The sequence below is a fragment of the Scyliorhinus torazame genome, chromosome 19, assembly GCF_047496885.1.
Source record: "Scyliorhinus torazame isolate Kashiwa2021f chromosome 19, sScyTor2.1, whole genome shotgun sequence".
Lineage (NCBI taxonomy): Eukaryota > Metazoa > Chordata > Chondrichthyes > Carcharhiniformes > Scyliorhinidae > Scyliorhinus > Scyliorhinus torazame.
Window position 1 is genome coordinate 145,492,917 of NC_092725.1, and position 22,294 is coordinate 145,515,210.

The 22,294-nt window shown below is 51.7% G+C and overlaps 1 protein-coding gene across 3 annotated transcripts in view; it reads right to left on the bottom strand.

Moving 5' to 3' along the window:
* Positions 1 to 22,294, bottom strand: part of iqsec3a (IQ motif and Sec7 domain ArfGEF 3a) — a 738,133-nt gene that overhangs the window by 33,505 nt on the left and 682,334 nt on the right. For 2 of the 3 annotated variants that reach the window (XM_072485388.1, XM_072485387.1), the window contains one exon: positions 1,677 to 1,723. The exons of the other annotated variant lie outside the window; for it this stretch is intronic. In XM_072485388.1, the coding sequence (XP_072341489.1) occupies positions 1,677 to 1,723 (47 nt within the window). The remainder of the gene's footprint in view (positions 1 to 1,676; positions 1,724 to 22,294) is intronic. 3 annotated transcript variants of the gene reach the window in all.

The following is a 22,294-nucleotide window of genomic DNA, read 5'->3' on the forward strand; positions in this document are numbered from 1 at the left end:
GACATTGCTTACTTTTATAATCTCAAGTTTCAAATTGTACCAAACCAGGTATGAGTTACTGATGGAGTTAAAGGGAAATGTCAGTTCTGTGTTTGTTTATATTAAACTGTACATAGAACATAGAACGATACAGCACAGTACAGGCCCTTCTGCCCACGATGTTGCACCAAAACAAAAGCCATCTAACCTACACTATGCCATTATCATCCATATGCTTATCCAATAAACTTTTAAATGCCCTCAATGTTGGCAAGTTCACTACTGTTGCAGGTAGGGCATTCCACGGCCTCACCACTCTTTGCGTAAAGAACCTACCTCTGACCTCTGTCCTATATCTATTACCCCTCAGTTTAAAGCTATGTCCCCTCGTGCTAGCCATTTCCATCCGCGGGAGAAGGCTCTCACTGTCCACCCTATCTAACCCCCTGATCATTTTGTATGCCTCTATTAAGTCTCCTCTTAACCTTCTTCTCTCCAACGAAAACAACCTCAAGTCCATCAGCCTTTCCTCATAAGATTTTCCCTCCATACCAGGCAACATCCTGGTAAATCTCCTCTGCACCCGCTCCAAAGCTTCCACGTCCTTCCTATAATGCGGTGAACAGAACTGTACGCAATACTCCAAATGCAGCCGTACCAGAGTTTTGTACAGCTGCAACATGACCTCCCGACTCCGGAACTCAATCCCTCTACCAATAAAGGCCAACGCTCCATAGGCCTTCTTCACAACCCTATCAACCTGGGTGGCAACTTTCAGGGATCTATGTACATGGACACCTAGATCCCTCTGCTCATCAACACTTCCAAGAACTTTACCATTAGCCAAATATTCCGCATTCCTGTTATTCCTTCCAAAGTGAATCACCTCACACTTCTCTACATTAAACTCCATTTGCCACCTCTCAGCCCAGCTCTGCAGCTTATCTATGTCCCTCTGTAACCTGCTACATCCTTCCGCACTGTCGACAACACCACCGACTTTAGTGTCGTCTGCAAATTTACTCACCCACCCTTCTGCGCCCTCCTCTAAGTCGTTGATAAAAATGACAAACAGCAACGGCCCCAGAACAGATCCTGGTGGTAAGCCACTTGTAACTGAACTCCATTCTGAACATTTCCCATCAACCACCACCCTCTGTCTTCTTTCAGCTAGCCAATTTCTGATCCACATCTCTAAATCACCCTCAATCCCCAGCCTCCGTATTTTCTGCAATAGCCTACCGTGGGGAACCTTATCAAACGCTTTGCTGAAATCCATATACACCACATCAACTGCTCTACCCTCGTCTACCTGTTCAGTCACCTTCTCAAAGAACTCAATAAGGTTTGTGAGGCATGACCTACCCTTCACAAAGCCATGCTGACTATCCCTGATCATATTATTCCTATCTAGATGATTATAAATCTTGAGCAAAATTCTCCATCCCACCCCGCCACATTTCTGCCCCGACCCGCCGGCGGGATGCTCCGTTACACCGGCCGGTCAATGGGGTTTCCCATTGTGGGGCAGCCCCACGCCGTCGGGAAACCCCCGGGCGCCGGCAAAACGGAGACTCCCGCCGGCGGAGAATGACGCCCCTTGTCTCTTATAATCCCCTCCAAGACTTTACCCACAACAGACGTGTAGGTGACTATGAAGCAGAAAGACAGGTCTGTCCAAAGCAGCAGCTCCTTACCTCCACAGCGTTGTTTGTGCTCTTGATTTCTCCACATTCTTTTTTGCCTTTAAAACAAAGAATACATTTTTTGATGTGAGTTGGGTGCAGCTGTCTGTGGTGCTGAGCTGTGGTATTTCAGTCTTTCTCAATCTGTATCGCTATGTATAAAAGTACAGGCGCGATTCTCCGTCCCGACAGCCGGACAATGGGTCTCCCATCGGGCACCCCCACGCCGTGGGGAAATCTGTGGGCGTGTGTGCTGCCGGCGGCATGGAAAATCCCGCCGATGGAGAATTCAGCACCTTGGACGAAATTCTCCGGAAACGGCGTGATGTCCGCCGACTGGCGCCCAAAACGGCGCAAATCAGTCGGGCATCGCGCCGCCCCAAAGGTGCGGAATGCTCTGCATCTTTGGGAACCGAGCCCCAACCTTAAGGGGCTAGGCCCGCGCCGGACGAATTTCCGCCCCGCCAGCTGGCGGAAAAGGCCTTTGTTGCCCCGCCAGCTGGCGCGGAAATGACATCTCCGGGCGGCGCATGCGCAGTGGAGGGAGTCTTTTCCGCCTCCGCCATGGTGGAGACCATGGCGGAGGCGGAAGGGAAAGAGTGCCCCCACAGCACAGGCCCGCCCGTGGATCGGTGGGCCCCAATTGCGGGCCAGGCCGCCGTGGGGGCACCCCCCGGGGCCAGATCACCCCGCCCCCCCCCCAGGACCCCGGAGCCCGCCCGCGCCGCCTTGTCCCGCCGGTAAGAGAGGTGGTTTAATCTACGCCGGCGGGACAGGCATTCTAGCAGCGGGACTTCAGCCCATCCGGGCCGGAGAATCGCGGGGGGGGGTGCCCACCAACCGCGCGGCGCGATTCCCGCCTCCGCCGAATATCCGGTGGTGGAAAATTCGGCAACCGACGGGGGCGGGATTCACGCCAGCCCCCGGCGATTCTCCAACCCGGCGGGAGGTCGGAGAATCTCGCCCTTTGTGTTTCATTGAATTGCCTGGAGATTGTTTTGTGCCTTTGAGTGGAAAGGTTTTTAAACTCACTTGTGGCTTTCATTCACATTCTGCTGGCATTTTATGGTTCAATTTCACTGACATCATGAATGAGGATACTGTACACGGTCTGTATTCTCAATCATGATCTTACTGGTGTGACACTTCATGGCACCAAATCATAAACATCTAGGGGCGAAATTCTCCTCCCCGCCGGCCACATTTCTGCGCCGACCGGCCGGCGGGAGTCTCCGTAACACCAGCCGCTCAATGGGGTTTCCCATTGTGGGGCAGCCCCACGCCGTCGGGAAACCCCCGGGCGCCGGCAGAACGGAGACTCCCGCCGGCGGAGAATGACGCCCAGGATTCCACCCGACCCCTGAGCCCCAATTGTAAAGTGCAAAGTATAATAAAAAGGAATCATTGATTGAAACACAGGGTATACACACTCCCATTGTCATGTCTAAGCAGCATGGTCAATTCGCCGAGACATCGGGGTCTACAGCACAGAGCAGGCCCTTCAGCCCATTGCATCTGTCCCATTCAAAAACAACCACCTAACTGTTCTAATGCCATTTCCCAGCACTTGGCCCGTGGTCTTGTCTGCTCTGGGATCGCAGGCACACATCTAAATACTTCTTGTTCTGAGGGTCTCTGCCTCCACCCCCCTTTCAGGCAGCGAGTTCCAGGCTCCCACCCCCCTCTGGGTGAATAGATTTTCCTCACATCCCCTCAAAACCTCCTGCCCCTTACTTTAAATCTCTGCCCCCTGGTCACTGATCCCTCCACAAAGGGGAAAAGTTTCTCCCCGTCTACTCTATCTATTTTATACAGACATAATCAAGTAACCTTTCCTGCAAAACCTTAACAGTCCGTATTCTATTTGTCAACTGTACTTTTAAACACTAAACTCCCAGTCAACAATATTGCAATCTGAAAGATGTAAAATTTCAAAGTACAAAACAGCCATTTAATATCCCTGGTGTCATTTTGCAAGCTGGGATATAGCGTGTATTTGTAAAAAGGCTTCATTAGAGATTAAAAACAAAAGAGAATGGCTCCAATTCTGATAGGCTGGTAAGTCCAGTCACAGGTAAGAGGTACCTGCTGACAGATTTGGCAAGGGTGAGACTCGCCCTATCATTCTGCCATTAACCTGATTGATTTGATATATATGGAAACGACCTGCATAGCTAATATAGATACCAGTGAAGACCAGGTTTCACCATGTCATCTCCCTAGGCCTTGGAGGCCTTCCTCCTGCTGGGAAAATAAAGACAATGGGAGGAAGAGACCCTTATCTGACCACAAAAGTGGTTTCATTGGCCTATGGCAGCCCTTCGCCTTCCTTGTCGAATTACATGATGATGGGAAAACGACAGAGACTCCAGGCCCCCTTAACACACCCCCCCCCCGACCATCCACCACCACCACCCAGCACCCAGCCCCACTCCACAGTTCAACCCCATCTGAAATACACACGGCCCTCTGCGTGACACTGAAAGGTCAACCTGGATTATCTGCACAGAAATCCAAATGGAATTTGAACCATTCTCTTCTGACCCAGAGTAAAGTTAATAATGGGGAACAGCGGAAGTCTGATAATTGTATCCTGACTATCATGCAATTTTGTCCAAACACAGTTATTTACTAAGACTTTTGGGGAAGAAGCTCTTAAACTATGATTGATCAGATGGGATTATGTTGACTGGCATTGCATAATAGCCTCCACACTCATTCCTAAGTCTCTGATGGTCATCCTTTATCATTGACAATCACGGCCTCCTTATTTAACAGAATAACTATGTTCAGGAGTATTTGTCTTTGTGCTTTTCACTGTTCACAGGTCATTAAATACTTGTGTCATGATATCCACATCAGCATATCATGGTGCAATCACACACACACTGATGGACAGGTAGTTGGACCAACCAGCACACACATAACATCGCAGCCAATCACCAGTGAGAGCACACGCACTATAAAACAGGGAACACCACAGTTCCCGCTCATTCTACCAGGAGATAGCTCAGAGCACAGAGCTCACAGCGCGCCACTCAGACATACACCATGTGCTGAGTGCCTCACTAGGATAGTGATAGGGCTGGGTCCACAGGTTAGCTGGTGAAGCACGTACCCAAGCCAGTAGTTAGTTGTTATCGTTGATTAGACAATAAAACAGAGTTGTACCATCTACAGCCTTGTTGATAATTTGTGCATTGGAACACCCAACACGACAACTTGATGGAAGGGAGTTGTTTATAGAACTAACTGAAAGTGCTCTCAAGAAACTTGTGGGAGGATTGCAGTGTGTGTTTTGCCTTAGTTTTGAAGTTTCTAACTTCAGATGTAATACAGAAGAAGTTGCTAATTTCAGTTGAGGCATGAAAAGGTACATCTCCGAATTGACAATTCCCCACAACAAGGAAGGGAGGTTCAGAGGACATCACCTTCTTCCTGTACCCGAATCCTACCAAACCGTCCCAATACTGTTCCTGGTGGCCACCAGAATGGAAGCTGGAAAGAGATCTTGGGCGAATTTCTCCGGTATCGGCGCGATGTCCGCCGACTGGCGCCCAAAACGGCGCAAATCGGGTGAGATTCTCTGACCCCCCGCCGGGTCGGAGAATCGCCGGGGGTTGGCGTGAATCCCGCCCCCGCCGGTTGCCGAATTCTCCGGCACCGGATATTCGGCGGCGGGAATCGGGCCGCACTGGTTGGCGGCCCCCCCGCGTGATTCTCCGGCCCGGATGGGCCGAAGTCCCGCTGCTAAAATGTCTGTCCCGCCGGCGTAGATTAAACCACCTTTTGAACGGCGGGACAAGGCGGCGTGGGCGGGCTCCGGGGTCCTGGGGGGGGGGCGCAGTGAGATCTGGCACCAGGGGGTGCCCCCACGATGGCCTGGCCCGCGATCGGGGCCCACCGATCCGCGGCCGCGCCTGTGCCGTGGGGGCACTCTTTCCCTTCCGCCTCCGCCACGGTCTCCACCATGGCGGAGGCGGAAGAGACCCCCTCCAATGCCATCACCGTGCTGTCGCTATGCCAGCACCGTGCCATCACTGTGCCATCACCGTGCTGTCGCCATGCTGCCGCCATGCCATCACCGTGCCATCACCGTGCTGTCGCCATGCTGTCGCCGTGCCATCACCGTGCTGTCGCCATGCTGTCGCCGTGCCAGCACCGTGCTGTCGCATTACCATCAAAGCTCCTTTAGAAATAATTTACAGCAACTAAAACGACCTTCAGAAACATTTCCCTGGAGTGTTTTTCTGGTGATGCTGATTGTTTCAATCAAGAGCGGAAGGAAGAGGTTGGAATAAGCATAAAACACAATGCAGCACTGAAACAATTTTGGATCGATGGCATCCGAGGGAAAGAAATATTAGGGGACCGGGAAACAATGATCTGAATATATAAAATTCTAATTGAATTACAAGTTCACACTCCAGTTGATAACTTCAGACATAAGTAATTGGTAAACACCATCTGAACTTCATAATTTAGCCCTGACTAGAATTTGTTATTTTATACATGCGCTGATTTTAATTGGTCAGTTTATTCACGAGAGGGTGAACAGAGGAAGTGGTTATGAAACGAAAGACAGTGCCATTGCTGTAATATCATTGGTCGAGTAATCGAGAGGCCCAGGCTAATTCTCTGGAGATGTTAGAGCTGCCATGACCCACCCCGATCCATCCCGTCATTGCTGACTGAGGGTCCATAAGACCATAAGACATAGGAGCAGAATTAGGCCACTCGGCCCATCGAGTCTGCTCCGCCATTCAATCATGGCTGATATTTTCTCATCTCCATTCTCCTGCCTTCTCCCCATAACCCCTGATCCCTTATTGATCAGGAACCTATCTATCTCTGTCTTAAAGACACTCAGTGATTTGGCCTCCACAGCCTTCTGCGGCAAAGAGTTCCATAGATTCACCACCCTCTGGCCGAAGGAATTCCTCCTCATCTCTGTTTTAAAGGATCGTCCCTTTAGTCTGAGGCTGTGTCCTCTGGTTCTAGTTTTTCCTACAAGTGGAAACATCCTCTCCACGTCCACTCTATCCAGGCCTCGCAGTATCCTGTAAGTTTCAATAAGGTCCCCTCTCATCCTTCTAAACTCCAGCGAGTACAGACCCAGAGTCCTCAACCGTTCCTCATACGACAAGTTCTTCATTCCAGGGATTATTCTTGTGAACTTCCTCTGGACCCTTTCCAAGGTCAGCACATCCTTCCTTAGATACGGGCCCAAAACTGCTCACAATACTCCAAATGGGGTCTGACTAGAGCCTTATACAACCTCAGAAGAACTTCCCGGTCTTGTATTCTAGCCTTCTCGACATGAATGCTAACATTGCATTTGCCTTCCTAACTGCCGACTGAACCTGCACGTTAACCTTAAGAGAATCGTGAACAAGGACTCCCAAGTCCCTTTGTGCTTCTGATTTCCTGAGCATCTCCCCATTTAGAAAATAGTCTATGCCTAAATTCCTCTTCCCAAAGTGCATAACCTCACACTTTTCCACATTGTATTCCATCTGCCACTTCATTGCCCACTCTCCTAGCCTGTCCAAGTCCTTCTGCAGCCCCCTTGCTTCCTCAATACTACCTGTCCCTCTACAGATCTTTGTATCATCTGCAAACTTAGCAACAGTGCCTTCAGTTCCTTCTTCCAGATCATTAATGTATATTGTAAAAAGTTGTGGTCCCAGCACAGACCCCCGAGGCACACCACTAGTGACCGGCTGGCATCCTGAAAAAGACCCCTTTATCCCACTCTCTGCCTTCTGCCAGTCAGCCAATCCTCTCTCCATGCCAGGATCTTACCCTTAACACCATGGGCTCTTAACTTACTTAACAGTCTCCAATGCGGCACCTTGTCAAAAGCCTTCTGGAAATCTAAGTAAATCACGTCCACTAGTTCTCCTTTGTCTAACTTCCTTGTTACTCCCTCAAAGAACTCTAACAGATTTGTCAGGCACGACCTCCCTTTGACGAAGCTGTGTTGACTCAGTCCTATTTTACCGTGCACTTCCAAGTACTCTGCAATCTCATCTTTAATAACAGACTCTAAAATCTTACTAATGACCAAACTCAGGCTAACTGGCCTATAATTTCCCGTCTTCTGCCTCCCTCCCTTCTTAAACAGCGGTGTTACATTAGCCACTTTCTAGTCCTCTGCGACCCTTCCTGCCTCCAGTGATTTCTGAAAGATCATCACCAATGCCTCCACAATCCCCTGAGCTATCTCCTTTAGAACCCTGGGATGTAGTCCATCCGGTCCAGGTGATTTATCCACCTTCAGACCTTTGGTTTTCCCAGATCCGTCTCCTTAGTATTATTAATAATAATAATAATAATGGTCACTGCACTCACCTCTACCCCCTGGTTCTCCTGGAGCTCTGGCATCCACTGGTGTCTTCCACCGTGAAGACTGATGCAAAGGAACTGTTCATCTGCCATTTCTTTGTTTCCTATTATTACTTCTCCAGCCACATTTTCCCGTGGTCCAATGTCTATTTTTGCCTCCCTCTTACCTTTTATATTTTGAAAAAGCTCTTCCTGTCTTCCTTTATATTACTAGCTAGCTTGCACTCATATTTAATCTCCCTCCCCCTTATTGCTTTTTTAGTTGTCCTCTGATCGCTTTTAAAGACTTCCCAACCCTCTGTCGTCCCACTAATGCTCGCCACTTTGTATGCTTTTCTTGCTTTTATGCTGTCCTTGACTTCGATCGTTCGACATGGATGCCTTGTCCTCCCCTTAGCACGTTTCCTCCTCCTTGGAATGAATTTCTGTTGTACCTCCTGAATAACCCCAAAAAACTCCTGCCATCGCTGTTCCCCTGTTTTCCCTGCTGGGATCCTTTTCCAATCAACTCTGGCCAGCTCCTCCCTCATGTTTTTGTAATTACCCTTATTTAATTGTAATACTGTTACATCTGGGGCGGGATTCTACAACCCCCCGCTGGGTCGGAGAATTGCCGGGGGGCGGCGTGAATCCCGCCCCCGCCGGCCTCCGAGTTCTCCCACCCCCCAAAAACCGGCGTGGCGTGAGTCACGCCACCCGCCTCGGAGAATGGCCGGGTCCTGCGCGAGTCAATGGTCCCGGGGCCGCCCGAATTCTCCGACCCGCGATGGGCCAAAGTCCTGCCCACCTGTTGCCAGTCCCGCTGGCGTAAATTGGAGTTGGTCCCTTACCGGCGTGACCGGGCGGCGCGGGCGGCCCCCGGGGTTATTGGGGGGTCGTGGAGGGACCTGGCCCCAGGATGTGCCCCCACGGTGGCCTGGCCCGCGGTCGGGGCCCACCGATCCACAGGCAGGCCTGTGCCGTGGGGGCACTCTATTCCTTCCACACCGGAGGCTGTGGTCATCCGCCATTCCCGGTGCGGAAGTGACTCCATGTGCGCATGCGCGGGAATGACACCGACACGCGCTGATGCTCCCGCGCATGTGCGGACCTGCGCTGGCCGCCGGAGTCCCTTCGGCCCGGCTGGCATGGCACCAAGCCCCTTTCCCGCCGGCCCGCAAACCACTCCGGGGCGGGCCTAGCCCCTGAAGTGCGGAGGATTCCGCACCTTTGGGGTGGCCAGATGCCAGAGTGGTTCATGCCACTCCATCCCGCCGGGACCCCCGCCCCGCCGGGTAGGGGAGAATCCCGTCCCTGATTGCAGCTTCTCCCTCTCAAACTGCAGGGTAAATTCTATCATATTGTGGTCACTGCTCCCTCAGGGTTCCTTCACCTTACGTTCCCTAATCAAGTCTGCCTCATTACACATCACCAAATCCAGAATTGCCTGTTCCCTAGTAGGCTCTGTCACAAGCTGGTCAAAAAAAACATCTCTTAGACATTCCACAAATACCCTTTCTTGAGATCCACAACCACCCTGATTTTCCCGGTCCACCTGCACATTGAAGTCCCCCATGATTATTGTAATATTGCCTTTTTTACAGCCTTTTCTATCTCCTGATTTATTTTCTGCCCCACATCCTGACTACTGCTAGGAGGCCCGTACATAACTCCCATCAGGGTCATTTTACCTTTGCGATTCCTCAACTCTACCCACAGAGATTCTCTGCCTTCTGATCCTATATCGCCCCTTGCTATCGATTTAACTTCATTCCTCACTAACAATGCGGAGAGGCTGAATAGACTCGAACTGTTTTCATTAGAATGACGGAGTCTGAGGGGCGACCTGATAGAGATCTACAGGATTATGAGGGGCATAGATTGAGTGGAGGGGTCAGTCACCAGGGGGCAAAGATTTAAGGTCCGTGGAGCAAAGCTTAGAGGAGATGGGTGAGGCAGGTTTTTTACGCAGAGAGTGGTGAGTGCCTGGAACGCATTGCCAGAGAATCATAGAATTTACAGCGCAGAAGGAGGCAATTCGGCCCATTGAGTCTGCACCGGCCCTTGGAAAGAGCACCCTACCCAAGCCCACACCCCCGCCCCATCCCCGTAACCCAGTAACCCCACCCAACCCAACCTTTTGGACACTAAGGGCAATTTAGCATGACCAATCCACCTAACCTGCAGATTTTTGGACTGTGGAAGCAGATACATTAATGGCGTTCAAAAGGTATCTTGACAAACATATGGATAGGGAGAACAAAGAAAAGTACAGCACAGAAACAGGCCCTTCGGCCCTCCAAGCCCGTGCCGACCATCCTGCCTGACTAAACTACAATCTTCTACAATTCCTGGGTCCGTATCCCTCTATGGGTATAGAGGGATACGGCACAAGGAAGTGCTGAGGGCTTTTGCCAAGGGTGGTATCATGACCAGTACAGGCTTGGAGGGCCGAAGGGCCTGTTCCTGCGCTGTATTGTTCTTTGTTCTTTTCGCACTTCTCATTGGGAATTCAGCGGTTTGAAGGTGGTTAGTGAAAGGTTTAAGAATGAAGTTCCGAGATTATGGAATTGCCACATTTGCAGGGTGGGAAGGTGGTCACAGATTTGTAGGTGAGGCAATGGAAATACTACAAAGGAAAGTAGGGTTTAAAAGATACCCTTCCGTCCGGCCCACTGTGAATCTCGAAGGAAAGCTGGCCAGCAGAAGATTTCCAGGGCAGTGGGTACTAACTTTAGCAGCTGTGTTCCATCAGGCAGTGCCAGGGGTAGTTTAATAACAAATGCAGTTCGTCAAAAGGAGCCAACAATGACATCTGCCAATATCTGCCATTTGGAATAACCGCCCACTCATGAGTACTTTTAATAGTTTGTTATTAACGTCTGTGAGTTTGTGTTGTATGTGGCGTGTCACAGACATCCACTGCCTGTTCCCATGGAAGTTCCCTCAGGGTGACTGGACCTCCCACATAAACAACTTGACCCCAAACAGCTTGTCTGGGAGGCAGGATGGGATCATTGGGATGGGAAGACGCACAGTCCAAACCAAGACATGCCAGAAATCAGGAAATGGAAAATAAATCCCAACTGGCAGCTATCATTATTCTCTAATCTGTTCTCTCACCAGTGCAGAATGATTTGATAGCTTTCCTGTACCAGCCTCCCCGAGCAGGCGCCGGAATGTGGCGACTAGGGGCTTTTCACAGTAACTTCATTTGAAGCCTACTTGTGACAATAAGCGATTTTCATTTCATTTCATTTTCATGTTTACCTTATTTTTTAATTAAACTAAGGAATGTGCAGCGCAAGACAAGATCACATCACCATGCTCCCTTTACACCATTGAAAGGTGTCTTGCTCCATTATTCTGTTGATGCTCCTTTAGCAGCTAACCATATTTGTGCTAACCATATTTCAAAACTGTCAAAAAGTCATTTTTGAACAACATACTCTCCGAACATGTTTTGATTTTGTGACTGGGTTCCACTCAATTTCTTGAGTAATTAAATTGCTCAGAGTCCCTTTGAGACAGAAAAAGGCAGTGAATCATTTCAGTTAAAATTGCTGTCATTGTGTGAAAATGAACTCACAACTTGTGTAGTTTATCAATTGTATAAACCAAAAGGGTCTACCAGCCAGGTGATAAATCTTTCTGAATGCTTGGAGACTGCGGTGAGACAATATTGGCCACGTGCATCAGCAGTGAGAAAGGTCAGGGGTCAGGTTTGAAGAATGGTGTGCGGTCAATGCTCACTGTCCCGAGAGGAGGCGCCTTACTCCCACGGTCATTTAACGCTCACTTGAGTGTCGATTGGCAGTGGGCAGAATTTCCGTCCGGCCTTGGGAGAAGTCCTACCCAAGAGAGTGTCGGCCAAAATTTTCAACCAAGCCGGACACAGCACTGCAGTGGCCAGAGGCAGGACTGCAGTGTTTTGCTTAGAACTCAGTCCCAGAACCTTTAACAAGATAAGTTCCAGGCTTCAGGGTGATGGACCGGGTGCAAGAAGGTGGAACAAGAAAGGGCACCTGGGCGTCCTCGGACTGGTTTGGACAAGATGGGCTGAAAGCTCCTCCTGTAGCTTTTCTATATTTCTGTACTACTCTGGATCCCGAGAGCGGGGGCACCGGGGAGGGGTGGGAGGTGCATGATCGCAGAAGATTGGTCAGGGGGAGCGGGGTCCCAGACATCAACATTCCTTGGGGAGGGAGCCCCAACTTTGAGGGGGCCTTCAGAGTGAGGCACCCCCTTCCAATCGGGGATGGGGGTAAAGGTTTACCCACCTTACCCACACCCACCAGCCCAGATATTGAGGCTGGCAGGATAAGGCCATACGGGCAGGTTTCCTGCCCGAGGAATTGCCTGCCTGAGTGTGAAATTGTGTCCGGATTTGGCGAGCGGGTTGCTGGGGAGAATCTGCCTCAGAACCCACCTTGGGGGGAGCATTAAATTCTGCCCTGAGTGCCAGCTAATTCTGTTTCTTTACTTGATATATTCTCGTGAACATCTACCCTCCAACCATCACCACCAAAAGTGATTGACTAGTTAGTGATCACATTACTGTTTGAAGGATCTAGCTGCTTGCAATTAGACAGCCACATTTGTGCAGAAAACACTTTCAAAAAAATGACACCTTCATGTGTCTTAACTTCAACCTCGAAAGAGTATGTCAATCTCCCACTGTGACCATGAAATATTTCCATTTCTCAAAGGAGGCAACTTGGTGGCCTTTGTGAGAGGTTTGGACAATTCCGTTCCAATTGGTGTCGCATTAGAGGTGATACGTAACTTGATTCACCACAAACAAAACATTTGACAAAAGCCATTTGCAGTCAGCCAAGAGCGAACGTCATCCCAATACAATCAGGGCCTTAGGTATGAAAGGAAAAAGATTCATTTCCTCCAACTCCTACTGCCCCCAAACTGTGATTTTTGAAAGGATTAGACATTTAAAAAAAATATTTTTAAGTCTTAAGATGAAAGCTGTCTCTTGCTGCTTCTAAATTTGAAATATTTCCCACATTGGCCATTCCTGTAGCGGTGATTTTCCAGCAGATAATCGTTCATATCTAAGCGGAGCCAAGGGGCACACTGTATTGCATAATACATGAGTATTAAATAATCTTTCCATGCACTTAGTAGCTTCCATCATACCTCAGTTTTACATCATACCTCAGTTTTATAAAGTCCAATATGGTAAATCATTTGTCTAAATACAGGAGTTAGTGGGGACAATAAATTACAATAAAGAATGTGGAATGAATCCCATAGACGGGAGAGAATGGCTTCATTTCCATTCACCCTTATCGATCTTTCCCCAGCCTTTGCGTCAAATCTGCGCACAACAGGCTGGCTTTACTGTGAAAAAGAACTTTGGGCGTGTGGATTAATGTTGGCAGAGTTCATTTTGTACAGCTCTATAATACAGAATTAATACCATTAACCCTGATTGAAATGAAGCTATTAATTATTCTGAAACCATACTGAGGAATGAATGGATTCAGAGATCTGCTTTCGACACACTCTAACGAGCTTGAATTTGGAGACCTTTGCACAGTGACAGGTTCCTGCTTCAGCCAACATCGTCAGACAGCAGCAAAGGATCAGTTATATAAGCATGAAGGAGAGCTTCCAATTCCACACGTGCTGAGCACCATTGAAAAGGAGAATCCTTTCTCTCGATGTCTGTGGATAAACATTTCCCTCGACTACTGTGGTAGTCACCATTGTTGTATTATATTGTATACACTGCATACGAGGGTATTACGGTAAGGCCCCTGTGCTGCAGGTACGGGGGTAGATCCCTGCCTGCTGGCTCCGCCCAGTAGGCGGAGTATAAATGTGTGTGCTCTCCGAACTGCAGCCATTTCGGCAGCAGCTGCGGGAGGCTCCACATCTCTGCGTAATAAAACCTCGATTACTCTCTACTCTCGTCTCATCGTAATTGATAGTGCATCAATTTATTACACCGAGATTTTACAAACATGGATCTCCGCATCGAGCCGGATCGCCTGCAGCTGCATCCTCAAGCAGACAACGGCAAAAAGGACTTTGCACATTGGCGAGCTTGCTTTGAAGCAGACATCAGATCTGCGACAGATCCAATCCCAGAAGCACAGAAGGTGCAGATCCTGTACACGCGGCTGAGCTCCGATGTCTTTCCCCTCATCCAGGAGGCACCTACCTACGCAGAGGCCATGGCGCTACTGAAGGAGAACTACGCTCAGCAGACCAACAAGATCTACGCCAGGCACCTCCTGTCCACACGGCACCAACGTCCCTGTTGATTTCTGGCGGGTTCTGCTCGCCCTGGTGAGAGACTGTGATTGCCGGGCCGTTTCGGCCGCTGAACATTCTAACCTGCTAATGAGAGATGCGTTCATTACGGGCATAGGGTCGGTCTACTCTTAGAAGGAGCAACGCTTGACCTCGCGGCGACCAAGAAACTAGCGCTCTCACTCACAGTCGCCTCAGGAAACGTACAGGCGAATGCCCCAGACCGCACGGCTCACCCCTCCGGGGCATTGTGGACCCTGCCAGCGGCCTCCCCATCGTGGACCCCATCAGCGACCGCCCCCAGCCAACTCCACGCCTGCGCCGCGCGGCAGCCAACCAACCCCGGGGGACTCAAGTGCTACTTCTGCGGACAGAAAAAACACCCCCGGCAGCGCTGCCCGGCGCGGAGCGCGCTCTGCAAGGCCTGTGGCAAGAAAGGACATTTCGCTGCAGTGTGCCAGGCCCGCTCAATCACCGCTATTGTCCCGGCACCCTCCACGTGCGGCCAGTGGGCCCCGCCATCTTTCCTGCCCCAGGACACGTGCGGCCCGTGGGCCCCGCCATCTTGCTCCCCTCACAACACGTGCGGCCCGTGGGCGCTGCCATCTTCCCCGCCTCAGGACCCCTGCCTGTTGGGCACCTCATCGGGCTGCTCATCGCCTGCAACCGCCGCCGACCAGCCGCGTCTCGCCTCGGTCACGATCGACCAGTCCCGACCGCACAACCTCGCGATCGTGTCGACAAAGGTGAAGGTCGACGGGCATGAGATATCCTGCCTTCTTGACTCCGGGAGCACTGAGAGCTTCATCCACCCCGATACGGTAAGGCGCTGCTCCCTCGCGGTACACCCGATTAACCAAAGAATCTCCCTGGCCTCCGGATCCCACTCCGTGGCAATCCAGGGGTACTGCATCGCCACCCTCACCATCCAGGGCAAAGAGGCCAGCGGCTTCCGGCTCTACGTCCTCCTCAACCTCTGTGCTGCCTTGCTACTCGGCCTGGACTTCCAGTGCAACCTCCAGAGCCTAATCCTGAAATTTGGTGGGCCCCTACCACCCCTTACTGTGTGCGGCCTCACGACCCTTAAGGTTGACCCGCCTTCTCTGTTTGCAAACCTCACCCCGGATTGCAAACCCGTCGCCACCAGGAGCAGACGGTACAGTGCCCAGGACAGGACCTTCATCAGGTCGGAGGTCCAGCGGCTGCTGCGGGAAGGTATCATCGAGGCCAGCAACAGCCCCTGGAGAACCCAAGTGGTAGTGGTGAAAACTGGGGAGAAAAACAGGATGGTCGTTGACTGCAGTCAGGCCATCAATCGGTACACGCAGCTCGACGCGCACCCCCTCCCACGCATATCTGATATGGTCAATCAAATTGCACAGTACCGGGTCTTCTCGACAGTGGACCTGAAATCTGCCTACCACCAGCTCCCCATTCGCAAGGCGGACCACCCGTACACCGTTTGAAGCAGACGGCCGCCTTTACCATTTCCTTAGGGTTCCCTTCAGCGTCACGAACGAGGTCTCGATCTTCCAACGGGAGATGGACCGAATGGTTGACCGGTACGGACTGCGGGCCACTTTCCCGTACCTGGATAATGTCACCATCTGCGGCCATGACCAGCAGGACCACGACGCTAACCTTTCCAAATTTCTCCACACCGCCAAACTCCTCAACCTAATCTACAACAAGGCGAAGTGTGTGTTCAGCACGAACCGATTAGCCATCCTCGGCTATGTGGTTCAGAACGGAGTTCTAGGGCCCGACCCCGATCGCATGCGCCCCCTCATGGATCTCCCCCTTCCCCACTGCCCCAAGGCCCTCAAACGATGCCCGAGGTTCTTTCCGTACTACGCTCAGTGGGTCCCTAACTATGCGGACAAGGCCCGCCCACTCATCCACTCCACCGGTTTCCCACTGACGTCCGAGGATCACCAGGCCTTCAACCATATCTAGGCCGACATCGCCAAGGCCGCGATGCACGCGGTCGACGAGACAGTCCCCTTCCAAGTCGAGAGCGATGCGTCAGACGTCGCTCTGGCCGCCACCCTCAACCAGGCAGGCAGGCCCGTGGCATTCTTTTCCCGCACCTTCCATGCCTCCGAAATTCGGCACTCCTCCGTCGAAAAGGAGGCCCAAGCTATCGTTGAAGCTGTGCGGCATTGGAGGCATTATCTGGCCGGCAGGAGATTCACTCTCCTCACTGACCAACGGTCGGTTGCCTTCATGTTTAACAGCACACAGCGGGGTAAGATCAAACATGATAATTTGGGGGGGGGGCAGCACGGTAGCATTGTGGATAGCACAATTGCTTCACAGCTCCAGGGTCCCAGGTTCGATTCCGGCTTGGGTCACTGTCTGTGCGGAGTCTGTACATCCTCCCCGTGTCTGCGTGGGTTTCCTCCGGGTGCTCCGGTTTCCTCCCACAGTCCAAAGATGTGCAGGTTAGGTGGATTGGCCATGATAAATTGCCCTTAGTGTCCAAAATTGCCCTTAGTGTTGGGTGGGGTTACTGGGTTATGGGGATAGGGTGGAGGTGTTGACCTTGGGTAGGGTGCTCTTTCCAAGAGCCGGTGCAGACTAGGTGGGCCGAATGGCCTCCTTCTGCACTGTAAATTCTAGGATGATAAGATCTTGTGATGGAGGATCGAGCTCTCCACCTTTAATTACGAGATTTTGTATCGCCCTGGTAAGCTCAACGAGCCCCCGATGCCCTGTCCCGAGGTACATGTGCCAGCGCACAAGTGGACCGTCTCCGGACCCTGCACGACGATCTCTGTCACCAAGGGGTCACCCACTTTTATCATAGAACATAGAACATAGAAAGTACAGCACAGAACAGGCCCTTCGGCCCACGATGTTGTGCCGAACCTTTGTCCTAGATTAATCATAGATTATCATTGAATTTACAGTGCAGAAGGAGGCCATTCAGCCCTTTGAATCTGCACCGGCCCTTGGAAAGAGCACCCTACCCAAACTCAACACCTCCACCCAACACCAAGGGCAATTTGGACATTAAGGGCAATTTATCATTGGCCAATTCACCTAACCCGCACATCTTTGGACAGTGGGAGGAAACCGGAGCACCCGGAGGAAACCCACGCAGACACGGGGAGGACGTGCAGACTCTGCACAGACAGTGACCCAAGCCGCAATCGAACCTGGGACCCTGGAACTGTGAAGCAATTGTGCTATCCACAATGCTACCGTGCTGCCCTTGAGAACAAATAAATCTACACTATATCATTTTACCGTAATCCATGTACCTATCCAATAGCTGCTTGAAGGTCCCTAATGTTTCCGACTCAACTACTTTCACAGGCAGTGCATTCCATGCCCCCACTACTCTCTGGGTAAAGAACCTACCTCTGATATCCCTCCTATATCTTCCACCTTTCACCTTAAATTTATGTCCCCTTGTAATGGTTTGTTCCACCCGGGGAAAAAGTCTCTGACTGTCTACTCTATCTATTCCCCTGATCATCTTATAAACCACTATCAAGTCGCCCCTCATCCTTCTCCGCTCTAATGAGAAAAGGCCTAGCACCCTCAACCTTTCCTCGTAAGACCTACTCTCCATTCCAGGCAACATCCTGGTAAATCTTCTTTGCACCTTTTCCAAAGCTTCCACATTCTTCCTAAAATGAGGCGACCAAAACTGTACACAGTACTCCAAATGTGGCCTTACCAAAGTTTTGTACAGCTGCATCATCACCTCACGGCTCTTAAATTCAATCCCTCTGTTGATGAACGCGAGCACACCATAGGCCTTCTTCACAGCTCTATCCACTTGAGTGGCAACTTTCAAAGATGTATGAACATAGACCCCAAGATCTCTCTGCTCCTCCACATTGCCAAGGACTCTACCGTTAACCCTGTATTCCGCATTCATATTTGTCCTTCCAAAATGGACAATCTCACACTTTTCAGGGTTAAACTCCATCTGCCACTTCTCAGCCCAGCTCTGCATCCTATCTATGTCTCTTTGCAGCCGACAACAGCCCTCCTTACTATCCACAACTCTACCAATCTTCATATCGTCTGCAAATTTACTGACCCACCCTTCAACTCCCTCATCCAAGTCATTAATGAAAATCACAAACAGCAGAGGACCCAGAACTGATCCCTGCGGTACGCCACTTGTAACTGGGATCCAAGCTGAATATTTGCCATCCACCACCACTCTCTGACTTCTATCGGTTAGCCAGTTCGTTATCCAACTGGCCAAATTTCCCACTATCCCATGCCTCCTTACTTTCTGCATAAGCCTACCATGGGGAACTTTATCAAATGCCTTACTAAAATCCATGTACACTACATCCACTGCTTTACCTTCATCCACGTGCTTGGTCACCTCCTCAAAGAATTCAATAAGATTTGTAAGGCAAGACCTACCCCTCACAAATCCGTGCTGACTATCCCTAATCAAGCAGTGTCTTTCCAGGTGCTCAGAAATCCTATCCATTCAGTACCCTTTCCATTACTTTGCCTACCACCGAAGTAAGACTAACTGGCCTGTAATTCCCAGTGTTATCCCTAGTCCCTTTTTTGAACAGGGGCACGACATTCGCCACTCTCCAATCCCCTGGTACCACCCCTGTTGACAGTGAGGACGAAAAGATCATTGCCAACGGCTCTGCAATTTCATCTCTTGCTTCCCTTAGAATCCTTGGATATATCCCGTCAGGCCTGGGGGACTTGTCTATCCTCAAGTTTTTCAAAATGCCCAACACATCTTCCTTCCTAACAAGTATTTCCCCGAGCTTACCAATCTGATTCACACTGTCCTCTCCAACAATATCGCCCCTCTCATTTGTAAATACAGAAGAAAAGTACTCGTTCAAGACCTCTCCTATCTCTTCAGACTCAATACACAATCTCCCGCTACTAATCTCACTTCATTAAGGCCCGCAATCTGCTCTACTCCGTCGAGGAAGTCAGGGCTGTCACCAGAGACTGCCAGGTCTGCGCGGAGTGTAAACCGCACTTCTACCGGCCAGACCGTGTGCGCCTGGTGAAGGCCTCCCATCCCTTTGAACGCCTCAGCATGGACTTCAAAGGGCCCCGCTCCTCCACTGAACGCAACACGTATTTTCTCAATGTGGTCGACAAATAATTCAGATTCCCCTTCGCCATCCCATGCCCCGATATGACGTCTGCCACCGTCATCAAAGCCCTCAACACCATCTTCGCTCTGTTCGGTTTCCCCGCCTACGTCCACAGCGACCTGGGATCCTCATTTATGAGTGATGAGCTGCGCCAGTACCTGCTCAACAGGGGCATTGCCTCGGACAGGACGGACAGCTACAACCCCCGGGGAAATGGGCAGGTGGAGCGGGAGAATGGGACGGTCTGGAAAGTCGTCCAGCTGGCCCTACGGTCCAGAAATCTCCCGGCCTCCCGTTGGCAGGAGGTCCTCCCCGACGCTCTTCACTCCATTCGGTCGCTCCAGTGCGCGGCCACTAACGAAACCCCCCCATGAACGTCTCCTTGCCTTCCCCAGGAAGTCCACCTCCGGGTTTCTCTCCCAACGTGGCTTACAGCTCCAGGACCCGTTCTCCTCCGCAAGCACGTGCGGGTCCACAAGGCGGACCCGTTGGTTGAGAGGGTTCAGCTACTCCACGCGAACCCACAGTACGCCTACGTAGCGTACCCCGACGGCCGCCAAGACACAGTCTCCCTCAGGGACCTGGCACCAGCTGGGTCCCCACACAGCCTCCCTCTGCCCCGGCGCCACCCTCCCCTCCCCCCAGCGCATCCCATCACAGCCCCCGCTCCAGGACAATCCGTCCTCCCCTTGGTCCCACCCGGGGAGGAAGAGGATGGCGACACGCTCCCAGAGTCACCGATGACCGAGCCAACGCCTGACTCGCCACCAGCACTGCGGCGCTCGCAACGACGGATCAAGGCGCCCGACCATCTACATTTTTAACGTTCTCTGAAATCTTTATGACAACCTGTATGTAAATAGTTTTCCACTACCCCCGCTGGACTCATTTTTAACAGGGGGTGAATGTGGTAGTCACCACTGTTGTATTATATTGTATATATGGGTATTATGGTAAGGCCCCTGTACTACAGGTACGGGGGTAGATCCCTGCCTGCTGGCTCCGCCCAGTAGGCGGAGTATAAATGTGTGTGCTCTCCGAACAGCAGCCATTTTGTAAGCTGCTGTAGGAGGCCACACATCTCTGTGTAATAAAGCCTCAATTACTCTCTACTCTCGTCTCGTCGTAATTGATAGAGCATCAACTACAAACAACTCACTTTGGAAATTTCTTTAACAATTTACACCCAATACAAGTAAAACAGAGAAATTTCACTTGTGCAACTCCTGCACGCAAGGTTCCTTATCAACCTACAGTAACTATGCTGAGATTAAATTAAGAGTGCTTCAGGCAGCCTTACCAATCCCAGTAACCAATCTTGACAATATTAATTCAATGCTCTGATGCGAGCCTCAGAGGAATACCTCCTGACAGCAAAGTCCTGACTTGGAGCGGCTATCGGCAAAACTGAAACAGCAATTAATCAACCTGATCAAAACTCAAAAGGTTCAGATATTAATATACTGATTCAGTAAAGGCCCTAACAACATCCCAATTGTCGCAGTGAAGACGGGGGGCGAAATTCTCCGGTATCGGCGCGATGTCCGCCGACCGGCGCCAGAAACGGCGCAAATCAGTCGGGCATCGCGCCGCCTCAAAGGTGCGGAATCCTCCGCATCTTGGGGGGCCGAGCCCTGACGTTGATGGTCTAGGCCCGCGCCGGACTGATTTCCGCCCCGCCAGCTGCCGCGGAAATGACATTGCCGGGCGGCGCATGCTCACGGCATCCCCGTGCATGCGCAGTGGAGGGAGTCTCTTCCGCCTCTGCCATGGTGGAGACTGTGGCGAAGGCGGAAGGAAAAGAGTACCCCCACGGCACAGGCTCGCCCGCGGATCAGTGGGTCCCAATCGCGGGCCAGGCCACCGGGGCGGCACCCCCCGGGGTCAGATCGCCCCGTGCCCCCCCCCCAAGGACCCCAGAGCCCGCCCGCGCCGCCTTGCCCCGCCGGTAAAAGAGATGGTTTAATCCACGACGGCGGGACAAGCATCCTAGCAGCAGGACTTCAGCCCATCCGGGCCGGAGAATAGCGGGGGGGGGGGGCCGCCAACCGGCGTGGCGCGATTCCCGCCCCCGCCGAATCTCCGGTGCCAGAGAATTCGGCAACCGACGGGGGCGGGATTCACGCCAGCCCCTGGCGATTCTCCGACCCGGCGGGGGGTCAGAGAATCTCGCCCTTGATCTCCACAACTAGCCATGCCTTTAGCCAAGCTGTCCCAGTGCAGTTACAACACCGGAGACCCCCCTAGCCAAGCTGTCCCAGTACAGCTACAACACCGGAGATCCCCCTAGCCAAGCTGTCCCAGTGCAGTTACAACACCGGAGACCCCCCTAGCCAAGCTGTCCCAGTACAGCTACAACACCGGAGATCCCCCTAGCCAAGCTGTCCCAGTACAGCTACAACACCGGAGATCCCCCTAGCCAAGCTGTCCCAGTGCAGTTACAACACCGGAGACGCCCCTAGCCAAGCCGACCCAGTACAGCTACAACACCGGAGACCCCCCTAGCCAAGCTGTCCCAGTACAGCAACAACACCGGAGACCCCCCTAGCCAAGCAGTCCCAGTACAGCTACAACAACGGAGACGCCCCTAGCCAAGCTGTCCCAGTACAGCTACAACAACGGAGACGCCCCTAGCCAAGCTGTCCCAGTGCAGTTACAACACCGGAGACGCCCCTAGCCAAGCTGTCCCAGTACAGCTACAACAACGGAGACGCCCCTAGCCAAGCTGTCCCAGTACAGCTACAACAACGGAGACGCCCCTAGCCAAGCTGTCCCAGTACAGCTACAACAACGGAGACGCCCCTAGCCAAGCTGTCCCAGTACAGCTACAACAACGGAGACGCCCCTAGCCAAGCTGTCCCAGTACAGCTACAACAACGGAGACGCCCCTAGCCAAGCTGTCCCAGTGCAGTTACAACACCG